Source organism: Carcharodon carcharias, chromosome 4, assembly GCF_017639515.1.
Source record: "Carcharodon carcharias isolate sCarCar2 chromosome 4, sCarCar2.pri, whole genome shotgun sequence".
NCBI classification, from domain to species: Eukaryota; Metazoa; Chordata; class Chondrichthyes; order Lamniformes; family Lamnidae; genus Carcharodon; species Carcharodon carcharias.
In genome coordinates, this window is record NC_054470.1 from 182,644,955 (window position 1) to 182,665,245 (window position 20,291).

At 45.8% G+C, this 20,291-nt stretch overlaps 1 protein-coding gene across 2 annotated transcripts in view; it reads right to left on the reverse strand.

The window, feature by feature from the left end:
- galntl6 (polypeptide N-acetylgalactosaminyltransferase like 6) overlaps positions 1-20,291 on the reverse strand; it is a 1,468,073-nt gene that overhangs the window by 77,328 nt on the left and 1,370,454 nt on the right. For both annotated transcript variants that reach the window (XM_041186365.1, XM_041186364.1), the window contains one exon: positions 17,901-18,017. In XM_041186365.1, coding sequence (XP_041042299.1) covers positions 17,901-18,017 — 117 coding nt within the window. The remainder of the gene's footprint in view (positions 1-17,900; positions 18,018-20,291) is intronic.

The following is a 20,291-nucleotide window of genomic DNA, read 5'->3' on the forward strand; positions in this document are numbered from 1 at the left end:
AGGTTGGACAGACTGGGCTTGTTTCCACTGGAGTTTAGAAGAGTGAAGGGTGACTTGATTGAAGTATACAAGATCCTGAACAGTATTGACAAGGTGGATGTGCAAAGGATGTTTCCTCTTGTGGGTGGGTCCAGGAGGCACTGTTTTAAAATCAAGGGTCACCCTTTTTAGGACAGAGATGAGGGAGAATTTTATTCTCTCAGAGGGCTGTGCGACTTTGGAACTCTCTGCCTCAGAAGGTGGGGGAGGCGGGGTCATTGAATATTTTTAAGGTGTAGGTAGATAGATTCTTGTTCGACAAGGAAATCAAAAGTCATTGGGGGTAGGAAACACAAACAGATCAGCCATGATCTTATTGAATGGCAGAGCAGGTTTGAGGGGCTGAATGGTCTACTCCTGCTCCTATTTCTTATGTTCTTGTGTATGGGGAGACAGTGGTGGAGTGATAATGTCCTTAATAATCCAGAGACCCAGGCTCATGCTCTGGAGACATGGGTTCAAATCCCACCATGACAGGCGGTAGGATTTGAATTTGAATTCGGTTAGTAAATCTATAATTGGAAGGTAGTCTCAGCAATGGTGACCATGAAACTACCGTTGTAAAAACCCATCTGGTTCACTAATGTCCTTTAGGGAAGGAAATCTGCTGGTCTATGTAGTCCACCACAGTAATGTGGTTGACTCTTAACTGCCCTCGAAATGCCCTAGCAAGCCACTCAGTTTAGGGCAAATTAGGAATGGGCAGCAGATGCTGACCTTGCCAGTGATGCCCACATGAAAGAATATATTAAAAAAAAATGTATTTCTGGGCAAGTGAGTGGAGAGAATCATAAAATGATACAGAACGGAACGAGGCCTTGTGCCTATGCTGGTTCTGTGAAGGAGCTGTCCAATTAGGCCCAGTTCCTGACTCTTTCTCCATCGCTCTTCACTTCTCTATCCAAGCCCATTTTGAATGTTATTATTGAATCAGCTTCCACCACTTTTTCAGGCAGTGCGCTCCAGATCCTAACAACTCGCTGCTTAAAATGATTTTCTCTCACATTGCACTGTCAGAAGGACCACACAGCAGCAAGTTGGCAAAAGAGCTGGAGGCAAAGTTTCTCGTTTTCCTACTCTATAAAAAGACCTTTTGTGATTTTGAACACCACGGTTAAGTCTCGCAGGTTACCCTGTTCCGCAGTGGCTGGGAATTCCAAGAGTCAGATCCACGGAAAGGTTTAGTTTGACCTTTGGCCGATCGACCAGGCCAGGGCCCACACTGACAGTGAGGAGGTTTCCTGCTAACTTGAGTCCCTCGTCAGTTTTGGAGGCTTCTGCCATTTTGAGGCTCGGGCCTTGTGTAAATCTGCCAGGTAAGCTCAAGGCTGGATTGAGGCCCAAAGATTGGGGTGGGGGGTTGGCGGTGGGGGATGGGGGGGGTGGGGGGGGTTGGCGGCAGGGTTGGGGGGGGGGCGGTGGGGGGGGGCAGCCATCAGCCTGGTAAAAGCAAAATACTGTGGATGCTGGTAATCTGAAATAAAAACAGAAAATGCTGGAAAAACTCAGCAGGTCTGGGAGCATCTGTGAAGAGGGAAACAGAGTCGACGTTTGGAGTCCATGTGACTCTTCTTCAGAGCTATTTATCAGCAAGGTAAGCTGCGTTGGGGGTTGGGGGCGGCCGGGGTGTGGAGATTGCAAAGGCGTGACCAGGAGAGAGCTCGGTGGCCGTGACTATATAACGCAATAAGAGAATTGAGGGAAAGAATCAATGTCTATCCCCAGACTGGCACTTCGTAGTTGTTCTGAAGGAAGTGCAGAGAAGAAAAGAAAGATGTCCACTCCTGTGTAGCACCTTTGATGATCTCAGGGCACCCCAAAGTGTTTCACAGCCAATGAAATTCTTTATTAAGTGTTGTTGTACTGTAGGGGAACACAGCAGCCAATTTATGCACAGCAAGCTCCCACGTGCAACACCTTGGTAACGAGCAGGTGATGTTGATGTTGATCGAGGGATAAACATCACCTAGGGGCAGTGGGGAGAGCTCTCCTGCTCTGCTTTGAGATGGTGCCGCAGGATCTTATACATCCACCTGATTGGGGGGGGAGGGGGGGGGGGTGTGTGCCTTGGTTCAACATCTCATCCGAATGACGGCACTTCTGACAGAGCAGCACTCCCTCACTGGACTGTCAGCTTTGCAAGGCTGACCTCTGACATCTCCATTAATCATTAAAACACACTGCGGGTGTATCAGTTGCTATTTTGTCAGGGTCTTTCTCACCCTCTGTCTCTTCTCTACAGACGCTCCTCGTGACCTATCTCTCTAACCAGGTTTTTAGTCACCTGCCCTAAGAGCTGCTTCTGTGTCGCTGTGTCAGATTTCACTTTGCTGCTTTGCCCAAAATGATTGGCAAGGGTGAAAACTTTGCAAAGCAATACAGGGAGTCAGTGAAGCGTTTTAACTCGATTCACTCCTGGGGAAGTGAAAGCTGGTTTAGATGAAAATATTACCATGCAATTAAAATTAAAATGATGTGCTTTGATGGTCTCATTTTACAATCAGGATGTTCAAATATTTGGCTTTGGTGGGTCTGATTGATACAGATAGGTAAGTGTTAGTGAAGGTGGGAGAGGCGATGGTGATGGGGCAGGTGAGGAATGTGCCCTCCTTACTACCATCTGCTGGAAGCACCAAGTACTGCAGCCATTGTCTGAGCTGTGGTACAATGTATTGAACACAGTGAACAGGTCTTTTTCTAAAAAAATTCTTCAATCGGGTGTAAGCTGCCAGCAATTTTTCCCCAGCCTTAATTGCCCTTGAGAAGATGGTGGTGAGCTGCCTTCTTGAACTGCTGCAGTCCATGTGTTCTATAGGTATACCCATAGGAAGGGAGTTCCAGGGTTTTGATCCAGTGACAGTGAAGGAACGACAATATATTTCCAAGTCAGGATGTTGAGTGACTTGGAGGGGAACTTCCAGGCGGTGGTGTTCCCATGGAGCTGCTGCCCTTGTCCTTCCAGGTGGTAGCGGTCATGGGTTTGGAAGGTGCTGTCGAAGGAGCCTTGGTGAGTTGCTGCAGTGCATCTTGTGGATGGTACTCACTGCTGCTACTGTGCGTCGGTGGTGGAGGGAGTGAATGGTTATCTGGTGGATAGGGTACCAATAAAGCGGGCTACTTTGTCCTGGATGGTGTCAAGCTTCTTGAGTGTTGTGGGAGCTGCACTCATCCAGGCAAGTGCAGAGTATTCCATCACACTCCTGACTTGTGCCTTGTAGATGGTGGACAGGCTTTGGTCAGGGGTTGACGCTCCTATTCCCTTGTCAATGAAGTTATAGGCACTTAACCTCTTCAGTTATTCGCCTGCCTATGTGTGTTGTATTGCCAAACAGTACACATTAAAAAAATAAAAACAAAAAACTGCGGATGCTGGTAATCCAAAACAAAAACAGAATTACCTGGAAAAACTCAGCAGGTCTGGCAGCATCGGCGGAGAAGAAAAGAGTTGACGTTTCGAGTCCTCATGACCCTTCAACAGAACGTTCTGTTCTGTTGAGGGGTCATGAGGACTCGAAACGTCAACTCTTTTCTTCTCCGCCGATGCTGCCAGACCTACTGAGTTTTTCCAGGTAATTCTGTTCACATTAAAAAAAGACTGTTTCACTCCAAATGGTCACTTATATAAGGTCACCAACTCTGGTTGGACGTCAGCCTGGAGGTTGATCACATGACCTTCATGATACCTGCTTCCCACCACATCCAACATTGGTTTGCCAGCACATCAAATCTCATGGTACACCACCCTTTCGCATCAATGTAAAGCAAACAATTGTCTTCAATACCCGGCTGGATGGCTTCTGACCATCCTGCCTCTCTCCCATCACCAATACTTTGATAGCTAATAACCAAAACCACTCAAAGAACATTTTAGAGGTAAGCACACTTTATATGGAGCACTTCTCCCAGGTTTCTCGCAGCAGTGTCCAGGAGTTTAATCTTTAATTTCTGGAGAGCCCAGAAGAATCTTGGCTGCTCTAAAGGTTTTAAACTCAGTTGTGGCTCAACGATCACTCATGGACCATGGGGTTGGGGGTTGGAGGGAAGTCTGATAGAAAACCTAGGAATTTTGCATGGTTCTTATTTTTGAGCGCAAAGCACAAAAAAATGGTGCGTTTTGAAAAACTGGGGAGATGTCAGAGGGATTGTTCCTGTAGCGCTAACAGTTTGCATTATGTTTGCCGCTGATCAAAGAATATGTCCCAAGGTGCTTCCTGGGAGGATAATTGGACACGAAATTGACTATCTTTCCAGAATCCAGTTATGTTTCTGAAAGGAGATTGGCACCCAGACCTCAATCAAGCTTGCTAGCGATCCACTCGAACTCTTCACACTCTGTGTAAAGAAATGCTTTCTGATGCCTGTCCTGAACTTATCGCTCACAGCTCCCATATTGCATCTTCACGACTCTGGCATATTTAAGCGTATTGTGAAGAAAGAATTCTCTCTTTTTCCTCGCGTGACACACCGCTGTGCCAGCTAATGAATTAGAGGTGGGTAATGATTCGTGATTCAAATATGCGGCAACATCTGAACTCATGACCGAAACTACAGCAGAACAGAACCTCCTGAGCAGAATATTGCTCCAGCACAATGCAGTGAGTGGAGGATAGTACATTCAAATTGCATGAGAAAAATCAATCCCAGTCACTTACAGCTGTTGCGTGATTGATGAGGGAATTATCTCTATTCAGTTTGCCATTTTAATTCTTAGCCCCACTCTCACTCTGACCTCTCTCTCCTTGGCCTCCTGCAATGTTCCAATGAAGCTGAACAGAATTTCGAGGAGCAGCACATCATCTTTTGATTACAACTTCAAGACTCAACGTTGAGTACAATAATTCCATACTATATCCACTGTTCTGGGATTACTATATTCTGGGATGAAGGGCTTATCCTATGAAGAAAGGTTGAACAGGTTGGGCCTATACCCAATGGAGATTGGAAGAATGAGAGGTGACCTTATTAAGACATATAAGATCTTGAGGAGGCTTGATCAGGTAGAGACCAGGAGGATGTTTTCACTTGTGGGGGAGACTAGAACTAGGAGACACAGTTTAAGAATAAGAGGTCTCCCCTCTAAGACTGAGATGAGGAGAAATTTTCTCTCTCGCAGGGTCATTAGTCTGTGGAATTCTCTTCCCCAGAAAGCAGTGGAGGCTGGGCCATTGAATTAATTCAAGGCAGCGTAAGGCAGATTTTTGACAAGCAAGGGAATCAAGGGTTATGGGGGGCAGACAGGGAAGTGGAGTTGAAACACAACCAGGTCAGCCATGATCTGATTGAATGGCAGTGCAGGCTTGAAGGGCCGATTATCCTACTCCTGCACCTCAGTCCCATGTTCCTATGTTCCTGTTTATTCGGATGGTAGCTGTTGAGGATGATTCTGCTGTTCCCATTTTCGCCACCTTTTGCCTCATTTTTTGCTTCTTTATTTGTCCGACTATATATCAATTTTCTGTGCATCGTCATCCCTTTTGCTATAAAATCTCTCCAGCCTTCCATCCAAGCACAGACCTCCCCTTCCCTCCCTTCTCCACCTTTCCCCTCTCTCTATCTCTGTGTTCTGACACAAAGCTCACAGGCTTGAAACGGTAACTCTGATTTTCTATCTGCCGGGGCTTCCTGATCTGCTTTTCTGTTTTTATCTCGGATTTCCAGCTTCTGCAGTACTTTATCCTTGAATTATTTTTGAAGTCCAGTGACCAGTATCAGTATTGGTGCAAATATGCGGCTGCCAACTCATCTTGGAATCAAATATAACACTTATAAGTCTCTCGGTTGACATGACCTCCATGAGGCTGAACAGCTACAGCTCATCTTGCTTCTCATCGTCGGTCTCCCTAACACTGAGATAATAAAAAAAGAAAATGCTGGAAAAACTCAGCAGGTCTGGTAGCAGTGTTTTGAAGCCGAGCCTCAAAGCTATGGAGGTTAGGTGGTGGGACACCAGCCAGGCCTATGTTGGAATAGTGAAGTCTCGAGGTAACAAAGGCATGAATGAGGGCTTCAGCAGCCGATGAGCTGAGACAGAGGCAAAGTTGGGCGACGTTACGGATGGGGTAATAAACGGTATCAGTATTGGTGCAAATATGCGGCTGCAAGCTCATCTTGGGATCAAATATAACACTTGTATATCTCTTGGTTGACGCTACAGCTTATCTTGCTTCTCACAGCCGATCTCCCTAACGCTGCGATAAAAAAACCCCCAGCAAATGCTGGAAAAACTCAGCAGGTCTGGCAGCATCTGCGGAGAGAGAACCAGCTAACGTTTCGAGTCTGTACGACCCTTCTTCAGAGCTGGAGAGGCAGAAGTGTGAAGGGTCATACGGACTCGAAACGTTGGCTGGTTGCATCTCCGCAGATGCTGCCAGACCTGCTGAGTTTTTCCAGCGTTTGCTGCATTTTTATTTCCAATTTCCAGCATCCGCAGTATTCTGCTTTTATTTCGCACTCCAGCGCTGAGGGCTGGTCTTTGATGCTGTTTCCTGCACTCGGACAACCAGAGCCTCACGCAGAACCCTCAGCGGCCAGAGCCACTGTACGGCATCAGCAAGACATTCGGGGAGCTCGAGAACTCAGTTAACTTGATAACAGGGCCCAGCTTCCTCTTTACTTTGCTGCCACTTATTGCTCGGCTGGTGAGTGACAGTCAACAACCGCCCCACCCATCCCTCGCCCACAGTCTCTGCGAAAAGAATCTGTTTGCTCTTGCAAAGAAGCAACCCAACCCTCTATCCCTCGAGGGGTTGGATCAGTAGCAGCATTTATGCTTCCTCGTGGCCTTACGAACCTGGGGAAATAGCTGATGTGTGTGTGTTGCGAATGTGACCTCTCCGCCAATCCATTTGTTGGAAAAAGTTGGTTTCTGTGAGCGCTCAAAACCTGATGGTCAGGACCCCTAGTTTATTTCGCCGCTGCGAAAGGTGCAGAAACAGAGCAGAGGTGTTGGGGGGGGCGGGGGGGTGTGGTGGGGGGGGAGGTGGGGGGGGGGGCGCGAGATTTTTAACCCTCGATGGCCCAAGCACGGAAGCGGGCGGATGTGGAAAGTTGTGTCAGTGGTCAGCGAGCCGGCTGCCCAGTTCCATCCCAACTCCCCTGAGCCCCTTTCCTGGAGGCAGAACGAGGCATGGGGTCAAGTGGGGAGTGGCAGGGCTACCCTCAACAACAGGTTTTCACGAATTTTCCAGGCGTCCTCTGGGTTCCCCGATGGCTCGGGTTCTATGTCAACCACCTGAGGCAGCCTCCCATTGGCAGGGTGGGAGAGGAATGTCCGGCCAGGCTTTGAAGCCCTGCCCTGCCTGTCTGGCCTTGGCTGAAACCGCAGGCCGTCCTGTGGAGGGGTTTCTCAGCCACGGATACTGGACCCTGCAGCTGAGACCATCTCTTATTTAAAAATTCAAGAAGTTGGAGAATGGGCGCCTCGACCTAGGGTTGCCTTCGTTCTCGCCTACCTGAATAGCCAGCCTTCTGCTTCTTCCAAGCAGGAGGCCTCCTATTATCCTTCCAACTTCGAGAGCCCTCCGGCCTTAATTGGACAGCGAATCTGCCCTCCGGTCACGAATTGGCAAATCGAGGGAATACGCACCCCACGTAGTGCGGGCTCCTGACCCCCATCTGACCTGATGTTGGGGTCTTGGACCAAAGAGCAAATTTCTGCTGATTGGTTAGAATTTAGGAAGCTGCAGACACACCAGCAGTACTTTGCTTCTTCTTCCATACACATAACATCCTGTAGCAGCTGGCCTAACGTTTTTACACGAGCCATTTTAGAGCAGCATAGGCAAGATATCCATGTGATATTATCTGTTACGTAGACACATACGAATTAGGAGCAGGTATAGACCACTTGACCCTACGATCCTGCTCTGCCCTTTAATAAGCTCACGGCTGATCTGACTGTAACCTCCACTCCACTTTCCTGCCTATCCCCAATAACATTCCACCCCCTTGTCTATCAAGAATCTATCTTGCTCTGCTTTAAAAATATTCAAGGAGTCTGCTGCAGTCTCGAGGACGAGAGTTCCAAAGACTCACTACTCTCTGAGAGAAAAAAATTCTCTTCATCTCTGTCTTAAAGGAGCGACCCCTTATTTTTAAACAGTGGCCCCGCTAGTTCTAGATTTTCCCACAAGAGGAAACATCCATCCAACCTGCCAAGAGCCATCAGGACCTTAAAGGTTTCGATCAAGTCACCTCTTACTCTTCTAAACTCCAGTGGATATGAGCCGAACCCGTCCAGCCTTTCCTTGTAAGACAACCCGCCCATTCCTGGTGTTAATCTCGGAAACCTTCTCTTAATTTCTTCTAATGCATCTACAGTCCACTGTTTCCCAGCCTCAACAGCTTTGTGGGAGAGAGAGTTCCAGATTTACACCAAACTTTGTGTGGAGAAATGCTTCCTGACATAACAATTGAAGACCCTAATGCAAGTTTTAAAATTGTACTTCTTTGTTCTGGGCTTCCCCACCAGAAGATATAGTTTCTCCCTATCTACCCGATCAACAACTTTAATCATATTAAACGCCTCAATTAGATCACTCCTTAACCTATCAAGATTGACACCCCTTTGTGTACTCTGCAAATATTGACACATTTTATGGACTTGGCTCACTTAATTTACAAAAGACAGAGTCAGCTACTTGAAGAATAATATCTGTATGGAATCACACAGTGCAGAAGGGGCCCTTCGGCCCATCGAGTCTGCACCGACACATGAGAAACACCTGATTTACCTACCTAATCCCATTTACCAGCACTTGACCCATAGCCTTGAATGCTATGACGTGTCAAGTGCTCGTCCAGGTACTTTTTAAAGGATGTGAGGCAACCCACCTCCACCACCCTCCCAAGCAGCGCATTCCAGACTTTCACCACCCTCTGGGTAAAAAAGCTTTTCCACACATCCCCCCCTAAACCTCCTGCTCCTCACCTTGAATCTGTGTCCCCTCGTGACTGAACCTTCAACTAAGGGGAACAGCTGCTCCCTATCCACCCTGTCCATGCCCCTCATAATCTTGTACACCTCGATCAGGTCGCCCCCCCCCCAATCTTCTCTGCTCCAATGAAAACAACCCAAGTCTACCCAATCTCTCTTCATAACTTAAATATTTCATCCCAGGCAACATCCTGGTGAATCTCCTCTGCACCCCCTCCAGTGAAATCACATCCTTCCTATAATGTGGCGACCAGAACTGCACACACTACTCCAGCTGTGGCCTCACCAAGGTTCTATACAACTCCAACATGACCTCCCTACTTTTGTAATCTATGCCTCGATTGATAAAGGCAAGTGTTCCATATGCCTTTTTCACCACCCCACTAACATGCCCCTCCGCCTTCAGAAAACTATGGACACACATGCCAAGGTCCCTTTGTTCCTTAGAACTTCCTGGTGTCATACCGTTCATTGAATACTTCCTTGTCAAATTGCTCCTTCCAAAGTGTATCACTTCACACTTTTCAGGGTTAAATTCCACCTGCCACTTATCTGCCCATTTGACTATCCTGTCTATATCTTCCTGTAGCCCAAGACACTCAACCTTACTGTTAACCACCCGGCCAATCTTTGTGTCATCCGCAAACTTACTAACCCTACCCCCCACAGAGTCATCTATGTTGTTTATATAAATGACAAATAATAGGGGACCCAGCACAGATACTTGTATTACACCACTGGACACTGGCTTCTAGTCACTAAAGCAGCCTTCTGTCATCACACTCTGCCTCCTACAACTAAGCCAATTTTGAATCCACCTTATCAAATTCCTCTGTATCCCATGTGCATTTGCCTTCTTTATAAGTCTCCCATGTGGGACCTTATCAAAGGCTTTGCTGAAATCCATATAAACTACATCAACTGCACTACCCTCATCTACACACCTGGTCACCTCCTCAAAAAAATTCAATCAAATTTGTTAGGCATAACCTCCCTCTGACAAAGCCATGCTGACTATCCCTGATCAAACCTTGCCTCTCCAAGTGGAGATAAATTCTCTCCTTCAGAAATTTCTCCAATAGTTTCCCTACCACTGACGTGAGACTCACTGGTCTGTAGTTCCCTGGCTTATCTCTACAGCCCTTTTTAAATAGCGGAAGCACATCAGCTGTTCTCCAGTCCTCTGGCACCTCCCCCATGGCCAGAGAGGAACTAAAAGTTTGGGTCCGAGCCCCTGCGATCTCCTCCCTTGCCTCCCTCAGCATTCTGGGACACAAATCATCTGGACCTGGAGATTTGTCCACTCTTAAGCCTGCCAACACCTCCAATACCTTGTCACTCCCTATATCAAATTGCTCAAGAACTTCGCAGTCTCTCTCCCCGAGTTCCATACCTTCATCCTCATTCTCTTGGGTGAAGACGGATGTGTAGAAAACAGCTTTTATAAATAAGCAATATGCTAGTCTTAGGCAGTACCACTTTTGCTTTAGAATCCAAGGGTTGTGGGTTCAATTCCCAATCCAGAGGCTTGAGCACATAATCTCGGCTGACACTCCCAGTGCAGTACTGAGGGAGTGCTGCAATGTCTGAGATGCTATCTTTGCAATGAAAGGTTACAGCCAGACTTCAGCTGCCCTCTCAGATAAAAGATGCCAGGGCACTATTTCAAAGGAGAGCGGGGGATTGTCCTTGTGCCCTGGTCAATATTTATCCCTCAAGTAACATCACTAAAATTGATTACATTGTCATTTATTTAATTAAAGTGATTTGAGACCTTCCTGTCTGCAAAACTGTCTGTTGCGTTTCCCTGCATTTATTGGCTATAAAGCAATTTTGGGGTATTTTTTTTATTCATTCATCAGTTGGGGAGGGGGACATCACTGGCGAGGCCAGGATTTATTACCCATCCCCAATCGCCTTTGGGAGCTGGGTGGCTTGCTAGGCCATTTCAGAGGGCATTTAAGAGTCAACCACATTGCTGTGGGTCTGGAGTCACATGTAGGCCAGACCAGGTAAGGACAGCAGTTTTCCTTCCCTGAAGGACATTAATGAACCAGGTGGGTTTTTATGACAATGGTCGTCATTTTTAATTCCAGACTTTTTTTTATTGAATTCAAATTTCACCATCTGCCATGGTGGAATTTGAACTCAGGTCCCCAGAGCATTACCCTGGGTCTCTGGATTACTTGTCAGGAAGATATAATAATTTTCATCATGTTATTTGGAATTTACTGTAAAATAGAGCAATAATGGGGTATGTGTCTATGTATGTGTATGTGTCTGTATTTGTGAGATTTAATTGACTTAAAGACAACTGGTCTGTAGGCTTTGATGTAAGAAGAGAAGCTAGGTTTGAAATGCTAAATAGGTAAACGTGGGTGAAGCTTTAGACTGTGACGCATAAAGGGAACATTTGTATTTTTAAATAAGCCAGAATAGCTTGAATTCAAAAGAGGGGATGAAATGTTTCACCTAGCCAGGAGAAGTTAAGGAACAGTGTGTTTATTTTTTCTCAAAGATTACTAGTAAAATTGGTACTATGATAGATTTTATTATTAGAGAAGTAAAGTTCATAGACATAGTGAAACAATGGGAATTTGCATTCATAGGGGAAAATATGTATAAAGGAGAGAAGGCTCTGTGCAAGGGAAGGCACTTTGTAAGATCTAACACAAGTGTGAAAAGCCTAAAGTTGCTATCTCCAAGAAACCGAAGGTGAGGAAAAACCCACTTTGAATTCGACTATCCAGGGTGTGTGCTTTGCCTGGGTCGGTTTAAATTTATGTGTTCTACTGTTGCCTTAATGGAGGTGTAACTGGGAGTTAGACTAATTAGGGGATTTAGAAGTTATTGTAGCAGTAATTTGTAGACATATGTATGGGTTTACAATCTTTTCTTTTACTAATAAATGTTTAATTTAGTTTTGTGAAAAACCTCTGAGCCTCGGTGGCCTCCTTTTTACTGAATTCAAAGCCTGCATCTCAAAGTAAATACAAATTGCAAATAGCTGTAGCAGCTGCTTCAAGTTCCCCTCTGGGATTTGAGCAGCTTAGCATTTACCATCTGCCTGCCATAATATACTGGTCTAGTGATAACCTCCCCTCAAACCCTGAAGCCATGAGAAGTGCTATACAAGCGCAATATTTTTGTAACTAATGAACGTGTTGAAATAAAATGAAAAAATAAACTCTTTTTAACACCTTGATGATTTTCACCCTGGTTGCAACCCTTAGATTAATCTTTAATTACTGCAAATTCTAGGGCGTTGCTGCAGAATTGTTGCCCCTGCCCTCTGGTGAGCTTTTAAAACTTGTATTAAACCTTATTAACGTTTGTACAAAGCTGCCACTCCTACCTGACTCACTCGCGACACTGAGAATCGGGATCCCTGAACATCTCCAACCTCAATGCGTGTGGAACCCAACACGTGAGTGCAAAAGGCAAAGCTGAAGCATTTGCAACCATCTTAAACTAGTGTGGATGGTCCACCTTGGCCTCCATCTGAGATGCTCACCAATACAGATGCCAGTCTTCAGCCAATTTGATTCGCTCCTTGTGTTATCAAGAAATGGACTGGATGCAACAAAGGCTATGAGATCTGACAACATCCTGGTTATAACACTGAAGAGTTATGCTGCAGAACAAGCTATACTCTTAGCCATGCAGTTCTAGTACATCTACATTGCTGGTTTCAACCCAACACTGTGGCAAATTGCCCAGTTATGTCCTGTCCACAAAAAGCAGCACAAATCCAATCTGGCCACTTACCTTCTCAGCAGTCTACTCTCAGTCATCAGTAAAATGATGGAAGGGGTCACCAACAGTGCTATTAAGCAGCACCTGCTCAGCAATAGCCTGCTCACTGATGCTCAGTTTGGGTTCCACCAGGGCCACTCAGCTCCTGACTTCATTACAGCCTTGGTCCAAACATGGACAAAAGAGCTGAACTCCCAAGGTGAGGTGAGAGTGATGGCCTTGACATCAAGGCCACATTTGACCAAGTATGACATCAAGAACCCTTGGTAAAATTGAAGTCAATGGGAATGTGGGGGAAAACTCTCCGCTGGTCAGAGTCATACTTAGCACAAAGGAAGGTGGTTTTGGCTGTAGGAGGCTAATCATCTCAGTGCCAGGACATTGATGCAGGAGTTTCTCAGGATAGTGCCCTAGGCCCAACCATCTTCAGCTGCTTCATCAGTAGCCTTCCCTACATTGAAGTCATAGAGTCATTATGGTATAGAAGGATGCCTTTCAGCCCATCAACTCCATGCCAGCTCTTTTTAGAGCAATCCAATCAGTTACTCCTCTCTATCCTCGCAGCCCTGCACGTTTGTTTCCCTCAAGTGGCCATCCGATTTCCATTTAAATTCATTGACTGTCTCCTTTTCCATCCTCCCTGTAGACAGTGAATTCCAGGAAGTGGGGATGTTCACTGATAATTGCACAATGTTCAGTCCCATTCTCAACTCCAGAGACTGAAGCAGTCCGTACCTACATACTTCAAGGCCTAGACGTCAATTATGTTTGGGCAATAGCAAATAAGATTCGCACCACACAAGTGCCAGGCAATGACCATTCCCAACAAAAGAAGAGCCAACCATCTCGCCTTGGCATTCAATGGCATCAACCACCTAACAGAACAAGGGCAGCGGGTGCTTAGAAACACAACCACCTACAAGGCCCCCTCCAAGTCACACCAGTCATCTTTATTTGGAATTATATCGTCGTTCCTTCATTGTCACTGGGTCAAAATCCTGGAATTCCCTTCCTAACAGAACCGTGGATGTACCTACACCACACGGACTGCAGCGGTTCAAGAAGGTAGCTCACCACCACCTTCTCAAGGGCAATTTGGGATGGGCAATAAATGCTGGCCCAGCCGCACATCCCATCAATGAATAAAGATAAACAGGTGGAATGAGTGGTAGAGTATGGGACGCTACGCAGATGTGGGATAGAACTGACATTTCTGGGGTGATTGTTATGCGAAATCGAATCTTTTGGTTGGTGTTTCCTGTATTGTCTTTACTTTGTTTTCTTTTAGCTTTAAATTGTCTTTTTTTATTATTGCAATCAAATTGGATTTTACACCATCATTGGAAAGTCTACTTGGAGCCAGCTTGTCTAAGGCTGCTGTTAAAAAATCATTTGAAGAAACAAATTATCCTTTGTGTGTTATTTTTTTTTTGCAATGTAGTTAAGCGCTGATGGACTTCTGGTGCATTTCCTGATTACCATTCAGGTGATTGGTATCTATACCACAATTAACTCATTATCTGTTTGAGCTCTTCTTCTTAAAGTTCATCCAGACTTGCACTGTTGAGAATTAACCTAGTGAGATGGAGCAGCCTACAGAACATTCTCTTCGAAATCTTTGAAGGCGGCAGGAAAAGCTGATCAGGCTGCAGGATCCTGAGCTTTGTCAGCAGAGGCACAGAATACAAATATCATTTCTTATAAATCACAGGTTAGGCCTCAGCTGGAGTATACGGGCGAGACACTTTAGGAAGGATGTCAAGGCCTTGCAGTGGGTGCGGAGGGGAGAATAAGACCCGCGATGAGGAAATTGCGTTGCGTGGAGAGACGGAGAGTGGAAAATATTAAGGAGACATTTCACAGAGGTGCTTTCATCCTCGTTTACAAATTACGCTGTGGCCCCATCCCTCCCTATCTCTGTAGCTTCTTCCAGTCCTGCAGTCTCTGCGTTCCTTCAGTTCCAGCCCCCTGTGTGTCCTCTGTTTTAATCCCCATTGCCGGCTGTGGTTTTAGCTGCCTGGGCCCTAAACTCCGCTTCTCTACCTCTCTCTCCTCCTTTAAGACACTTCTGAACAACTATATCTTTGACCAAGCTTTAGGTTGCTTGTCCTATTATTGCCTTATGTAGCACAGTGTCAGATTTTGTTTGGTAATGCTCCTGTGAAGTGGCTTGGCAAATCTTACCATGCTTAAGGTGCTATAAAAATGCAAGTTGTTGCTGTGTTCAAAATTTTTGAGGGGTTTTGATAGAGTACATAGTGAGAAATCATTTCCACTGGCAGAAGCATCAGTGAACAGAGGACACAGATTTAAAGTAAAAATTCAACAGAGAAATAAGGAGAATTTGGTTCACTCAATGAGTTCTTATGATCTGGAATGGACTGTTCTGAAAGGGTGGTCGAAATAGATTCTCTAGTAACTTACAAAATATTATTGAATACATATTTGGAAAATAGAAGCACATGGTATTAAAGGGATGGTGATAACTTGGGCAAAAATTGTCTATGGGATAGGAAGCAAAGAATAGTGGTGAATGGATTTAAACAAAAGCTTGGCAGTTAACTGTTCCCTGGTGCATTCTCCATGGCAAGGCCTCTACCAATCAGATTCCACTTGCCTACCAATCAGCACCCTCTTCCCACACAATATAAATTGTTGCTCCCTTTGAGATTTGGTATTCTTGCACATCTGCCCTGATGAGTGCAAGACGAGAAACTTTGCCAGCATCTCACTCTTTTCAGCAATACTGAGTGAGTTTTCTTATGACTGAACAAGAGTATGCAACTGGGCCTCATGGAGTTGGTGTTAGGATCATTGCTGGAGACCTGGAACTGCCTTCCTATCAGCACGGTGGGTGTACTTACACCACATGGACTGCAGCGGTTCAAGAAGGCAGCTCACCACCAACTTCTCAAGGGTAGCTAGGGATGGACAATAACTGCTGGCCCAGCCAGCGAAGCCCACATCCCGTGAATGAATAAAAAAAAAACAGGACTTGGCGTGGGGAGTATAGTTTTGAAATTTGAGGACTGTACTTGGTAACTTAGTGTATAGTGAACCTGATTGTAGCAGACTTCAGAAGGACATTGACTTGCTGGTGAAATGGGCAGACAAATGCCCGATTAATGTGGATAAATGGGAAATGATTCACTTTGGGAGGGTCAATATGGAGAGACAATATAATCTAAATTGTACAATTCTAAGGTTGGTGATGGTGATGGTGCACAAACAGATGGATCTGTGGGTGCATAATCACAAGTCCTTGAAGTGGCAGGGCAAGATGATAAGTCAATTAAGAAAGCGTTTGGGATACTTGGCTTTGTAAATAGGGGCACTGAGCACAAAACAAGGTAGTCATGCTAAACTTTCACACATCTCTGGCTAGGCCTCAGCTGGAGTATTGTGTACAATTCTGGGCACCTCACTTTAGGATATAGGTGAAGGCCCTGGAGAGGGTACAGGGAAGGTCTACCAGGAAGACTGCAGGAGAGAGGGAATTCTGTGGAGAGAATAAAGTAGGTGAGATTGTTCTCCTTACAGCAGAGAAGATTATGGGGAAGCCTAATAGAGGGATTTAAAATTATGAGGCATATTGAGAGAACAAATAGGGAGAAATTGTTTCCTCCGGTAAGTGGACCTGAAGCCAGAGGACATTGATTTAAAATAATTGGCAAAAGAACATGAAGAGAGGTGAGGGGACATTGCTTCAGACAGAGAGTTGTTAGGATCTGGAACTCCCTACCACTCAAAGAGTGAGGGAATCAGATTTAACAGGAACTTTCAAAAGGAAATGAACATGTCCTTGAAGACGATTAGTTGTCAGACAGTGGGAAAAATGCTGATCTGTGGGACTAAATTGTAAGGTTCTTTCAAAGAGTAGGCAAAGACATGATGAGCTGAATGGCCTCCTTCTACAGTGTTAGATCCTATGATTCTATGCACTTAAAAAGGAAAAAACAGCACAGCCATGAAGAATGGACAGGGGAATGGGGATGTTTGGAAAGCTCTTCCAAAGAGCCGGCATAAACATGATGGGCCAATTGGCCTCCTTCTTTGATTTTGAATTTAGTTCTGTTTTGCGTGGTCAGGAAGCATTGTGGTAGAACGTGGCTCTCTATGTACCAATTTGTGCCTATATTTAATGAACCAGCAAAGGCGACACCAGGTTTATCCAAAAATCATCTCAGCAAGTGCCTCCCAATAATACCGTGACCAGGATTATTCGGACGGTGGAGTTTCTCTTCCCGCTATCTGAGGAGTCGCTGTCGAACTCGTTGTTACTGATACTCACCGCCCTGCAGCCATTTAATAATCAAAAATACATTAATTGTCCGGAGGTGGGGCCTCCGTCCCTTAGTCAGTACGAAATCCTGCATCAGAGAGCTACCGGCCAATCTGATTGGCCGCTAGCTCTCTAATCCCAGCAGTGCCAGAAGCAGCAGTGGACAGGATTGGGGTTGCAACCAGTCACCAGAGCCTAAGGCCCAAGAGTTCAGGACGAGGGGGAGAAATTTCCCCCCGTCTGGAGGGTTGTGTGGGGATGGCGCCCCCAATCGGGTCCACACCACCATTTTACACGGGCGGGCCAATTAAAGCCCGCCCAGCATGACGCACGCCCGGAAGCGCTATGGTGGGGTGGGGTGGGGGTGGGGGGGGGGTGTGGGGGAGGGTGCTCTTTTGCGCATGCAAGGGCATGGGAGCTGGCCTAGGCCTCAACCCTCCCATTGTAGAATTGTGGAGAGGTCAGGGTGGGTGACAGCCCAGTGGGAAGGCCATCTGAAGAATTTTACAGCCACCCCCGCCTATACACTCACTGGCAGGGGAACGTAAAATTCTGCCCCTTCGTTTAAACAAAAGGTCAAATTAACCTGAAAGCAACTGAATGTTAAATCATAACATTAGCGTTCATGTCGTTTAGGAGGAGAGAGGTTTAGGGAGGGAATTCCAAAGCTTAGGGCTTAGACGGCTGAAAGCATGGCCACCGATGCTGGAGCGATTAAAATAGGGGATGCGTGAGAGGCCAGAATTGGAGGAGTTATGGGGCTGGAGGAGTTTATTTCACCTTCTCCACAGCTCTTTTCATCCCAGTCAGTGCCCTCTGCCATGAAGCCTGACCCTTATCCCTTAGGCTTCTCAGTGATAAAGAAGCCAACACTAGACTTTGTGGTACCTGCTCATGTGACCATGTGCGTTCTGAGCCATCCTTGATGCAGACATCCAGCCTTAGTTCCGCTCCTGTCGCTCCGTGTTTACTGTCCACGCACCGGTTAGTAGCAACATTACGGATCTGGAATAAACAACACCAGCACTTTCCTTACTTCAATTTCAATGTTGTCCTCATATTAACAACAAAAAATAAAGTGACTCACAGTATTTGAAGTGGCTTTGTGACATTTGAACAGCATGATAGGGTGCTATATGAAAACAAATCATATTGAGTCTTACACCACAGAAGGAGGCCATTCAGACCATTGTGACTGTGCTGGCCCTTTGAAAGAACTATCCAATTAGTCCCCTCCTCTGTTCTTTCCCCTAGCCCTGCGAAGTTTTCCATTTCAAGTATATAAGCAAGTCCCCTTTGAAAGCTACAAAGGAATCCAAATGCCATCAAGCCAAAATGATTTCTGCCTATCACACAAAAGAGTAATGTGCTATTTGAATTTCAGTGCCGTTGCAATGCCAGGGACATAAGCTATATGTCTCCATGACTGGCGGATCACATCAAACGGCGTCTCCTTTTGTCTGTTTGCAATAGGCAGACTACTGGCCATACTCAACAAGCGCATGCGTGCAAAACTCAGGACATAATAACTAACGTTAGATGTGATTCCGTGATTGAGCAGCACTTGCTGAACAATCCCGAGTGTGCTAAATATACTAACAACCAATTTAAGATTATCAGTTGGGCTCGCCATGTAGCTCACTTACACTTGTTAGAAGCTACATATATTCATGTGCAGGGCCCTGTTCTCTGCAAGCAGAAAGAGCATTCCCAGGCATTGCACCAATTTTAATTAAACAAAAGCATGGGGAACAATAGCTCCCCGGTGCATTCTCCAAGGCAATGTCTCAATCAATCGGAGCTGACTGGCGAACCAAACAGCACCCTCTTCTGATGCAGTATAAGTTGTCACTCTCTTTAGAATTTGGCATTCTTGGCCAACTTTTCTGGTCTCGCCTGCCGTGGGAATTTTAGCGGGCAGATCAGATAATTTGACGGACCGGCAAAAAGTCTGTTGACCTGGGGGCGGGAATGTCCGGTCCCGTGGTGGGCGCGACTGGAAAATCCTGCCCCTTGTGTCTGTCCTGTTGAGTGCAAGAGCAAAAGCTTCAATAGCAATACTCAAGAATCTGAATCTGTTCTCGCCACCCCTTCAGCTAGTGTATTCCCAGACCATAACAACTTGCTGTGTAAGAGAACTTCTTCTAATTTCCCTTCTGGTTCTTATCTTTCAATAGGAGACAATAGAACTGTTCTGATGAAAGCCCATTGTCCTGAAACGCTAACTTTGTTCCTCTCTCATGAGTATTTCCAGCACTTTCTATTTTTATTTCAATTTTCCAGCATCCGGGGCACTTTGCTCTTGTAAGGAAAATTAAGAACTTGCATCCATCACTTTAGAACATCTAACGGATTGGAACAAGGCAGCTAACTTGCACCCAGCAAGCTCCCACAAACAGCCATGTGATAATGAACAGAAAACCTGTTTTTAGTGAGGTAGGCTGAGAGATAAATATTGGCCAGGTCACCAGGGAGAACTCCCCTGCTCTTCTTCTTTATAATTCCAGTGGCATCCTTTACAGACAAAGCCTTGGCTGAACCTCTCATTAGATGTCGCATCTGACAGTACAGCACTCCCTCAGTACTGCACTTGAGTTTCCGACTAGATTATGCACTCGAGTTAGCCTTGAGCACACCATCTTCTGACTCTGAGCGAAAAGTTCAAACGTCTGAGCCACGACTGACAACTATTTAATTTGCCTTAGTGTCTACTCTACCCCAAAGTGCTCACTAGAGCCGCTGGGAAGAAATTTTGGGAAATCTAATACGTCATTTTCAGGGAGAAAGGTCTCTTTTAAAGATACTGTGACCTCCTGGGATGGAGAACACAGAATGGCTCTCATGTACTTGTGAAAAGCCCATTACCAGCCGCCAAGTGAAATGAGAATGCACAAGCATTGACCGGTTCTCCTGGCCAACCACGAACAATGGATACTTGGCGCACAGGGTGTCTTGCCTTGGCTACTTGGTGCTGCGTTCACTGCCTGTCTTCCAAGGAACTAAGATGCCTAAGCAGATGCTTCTGGGGCATTGTGCAAAATCCATAAGCCAAGGAGGACGTAATTTCACCAGGAAAATTGTAAGCATATTATTTTAGGATGCTTCAGTAGGTGTAGTGACTGCAGAAAATTTCCTTGCTTATGTTTGCTATGTTGTGCGACCAAAGAATATCTCTTTTGCCCTTCTTGGTGCTCCAGGACCTGTCCTTCCTTTGCACAGAAACTGGAGCCTTTATGAGTATTGTGCAGGCTCTGACCACTGGTGGGAATTTTACAATGG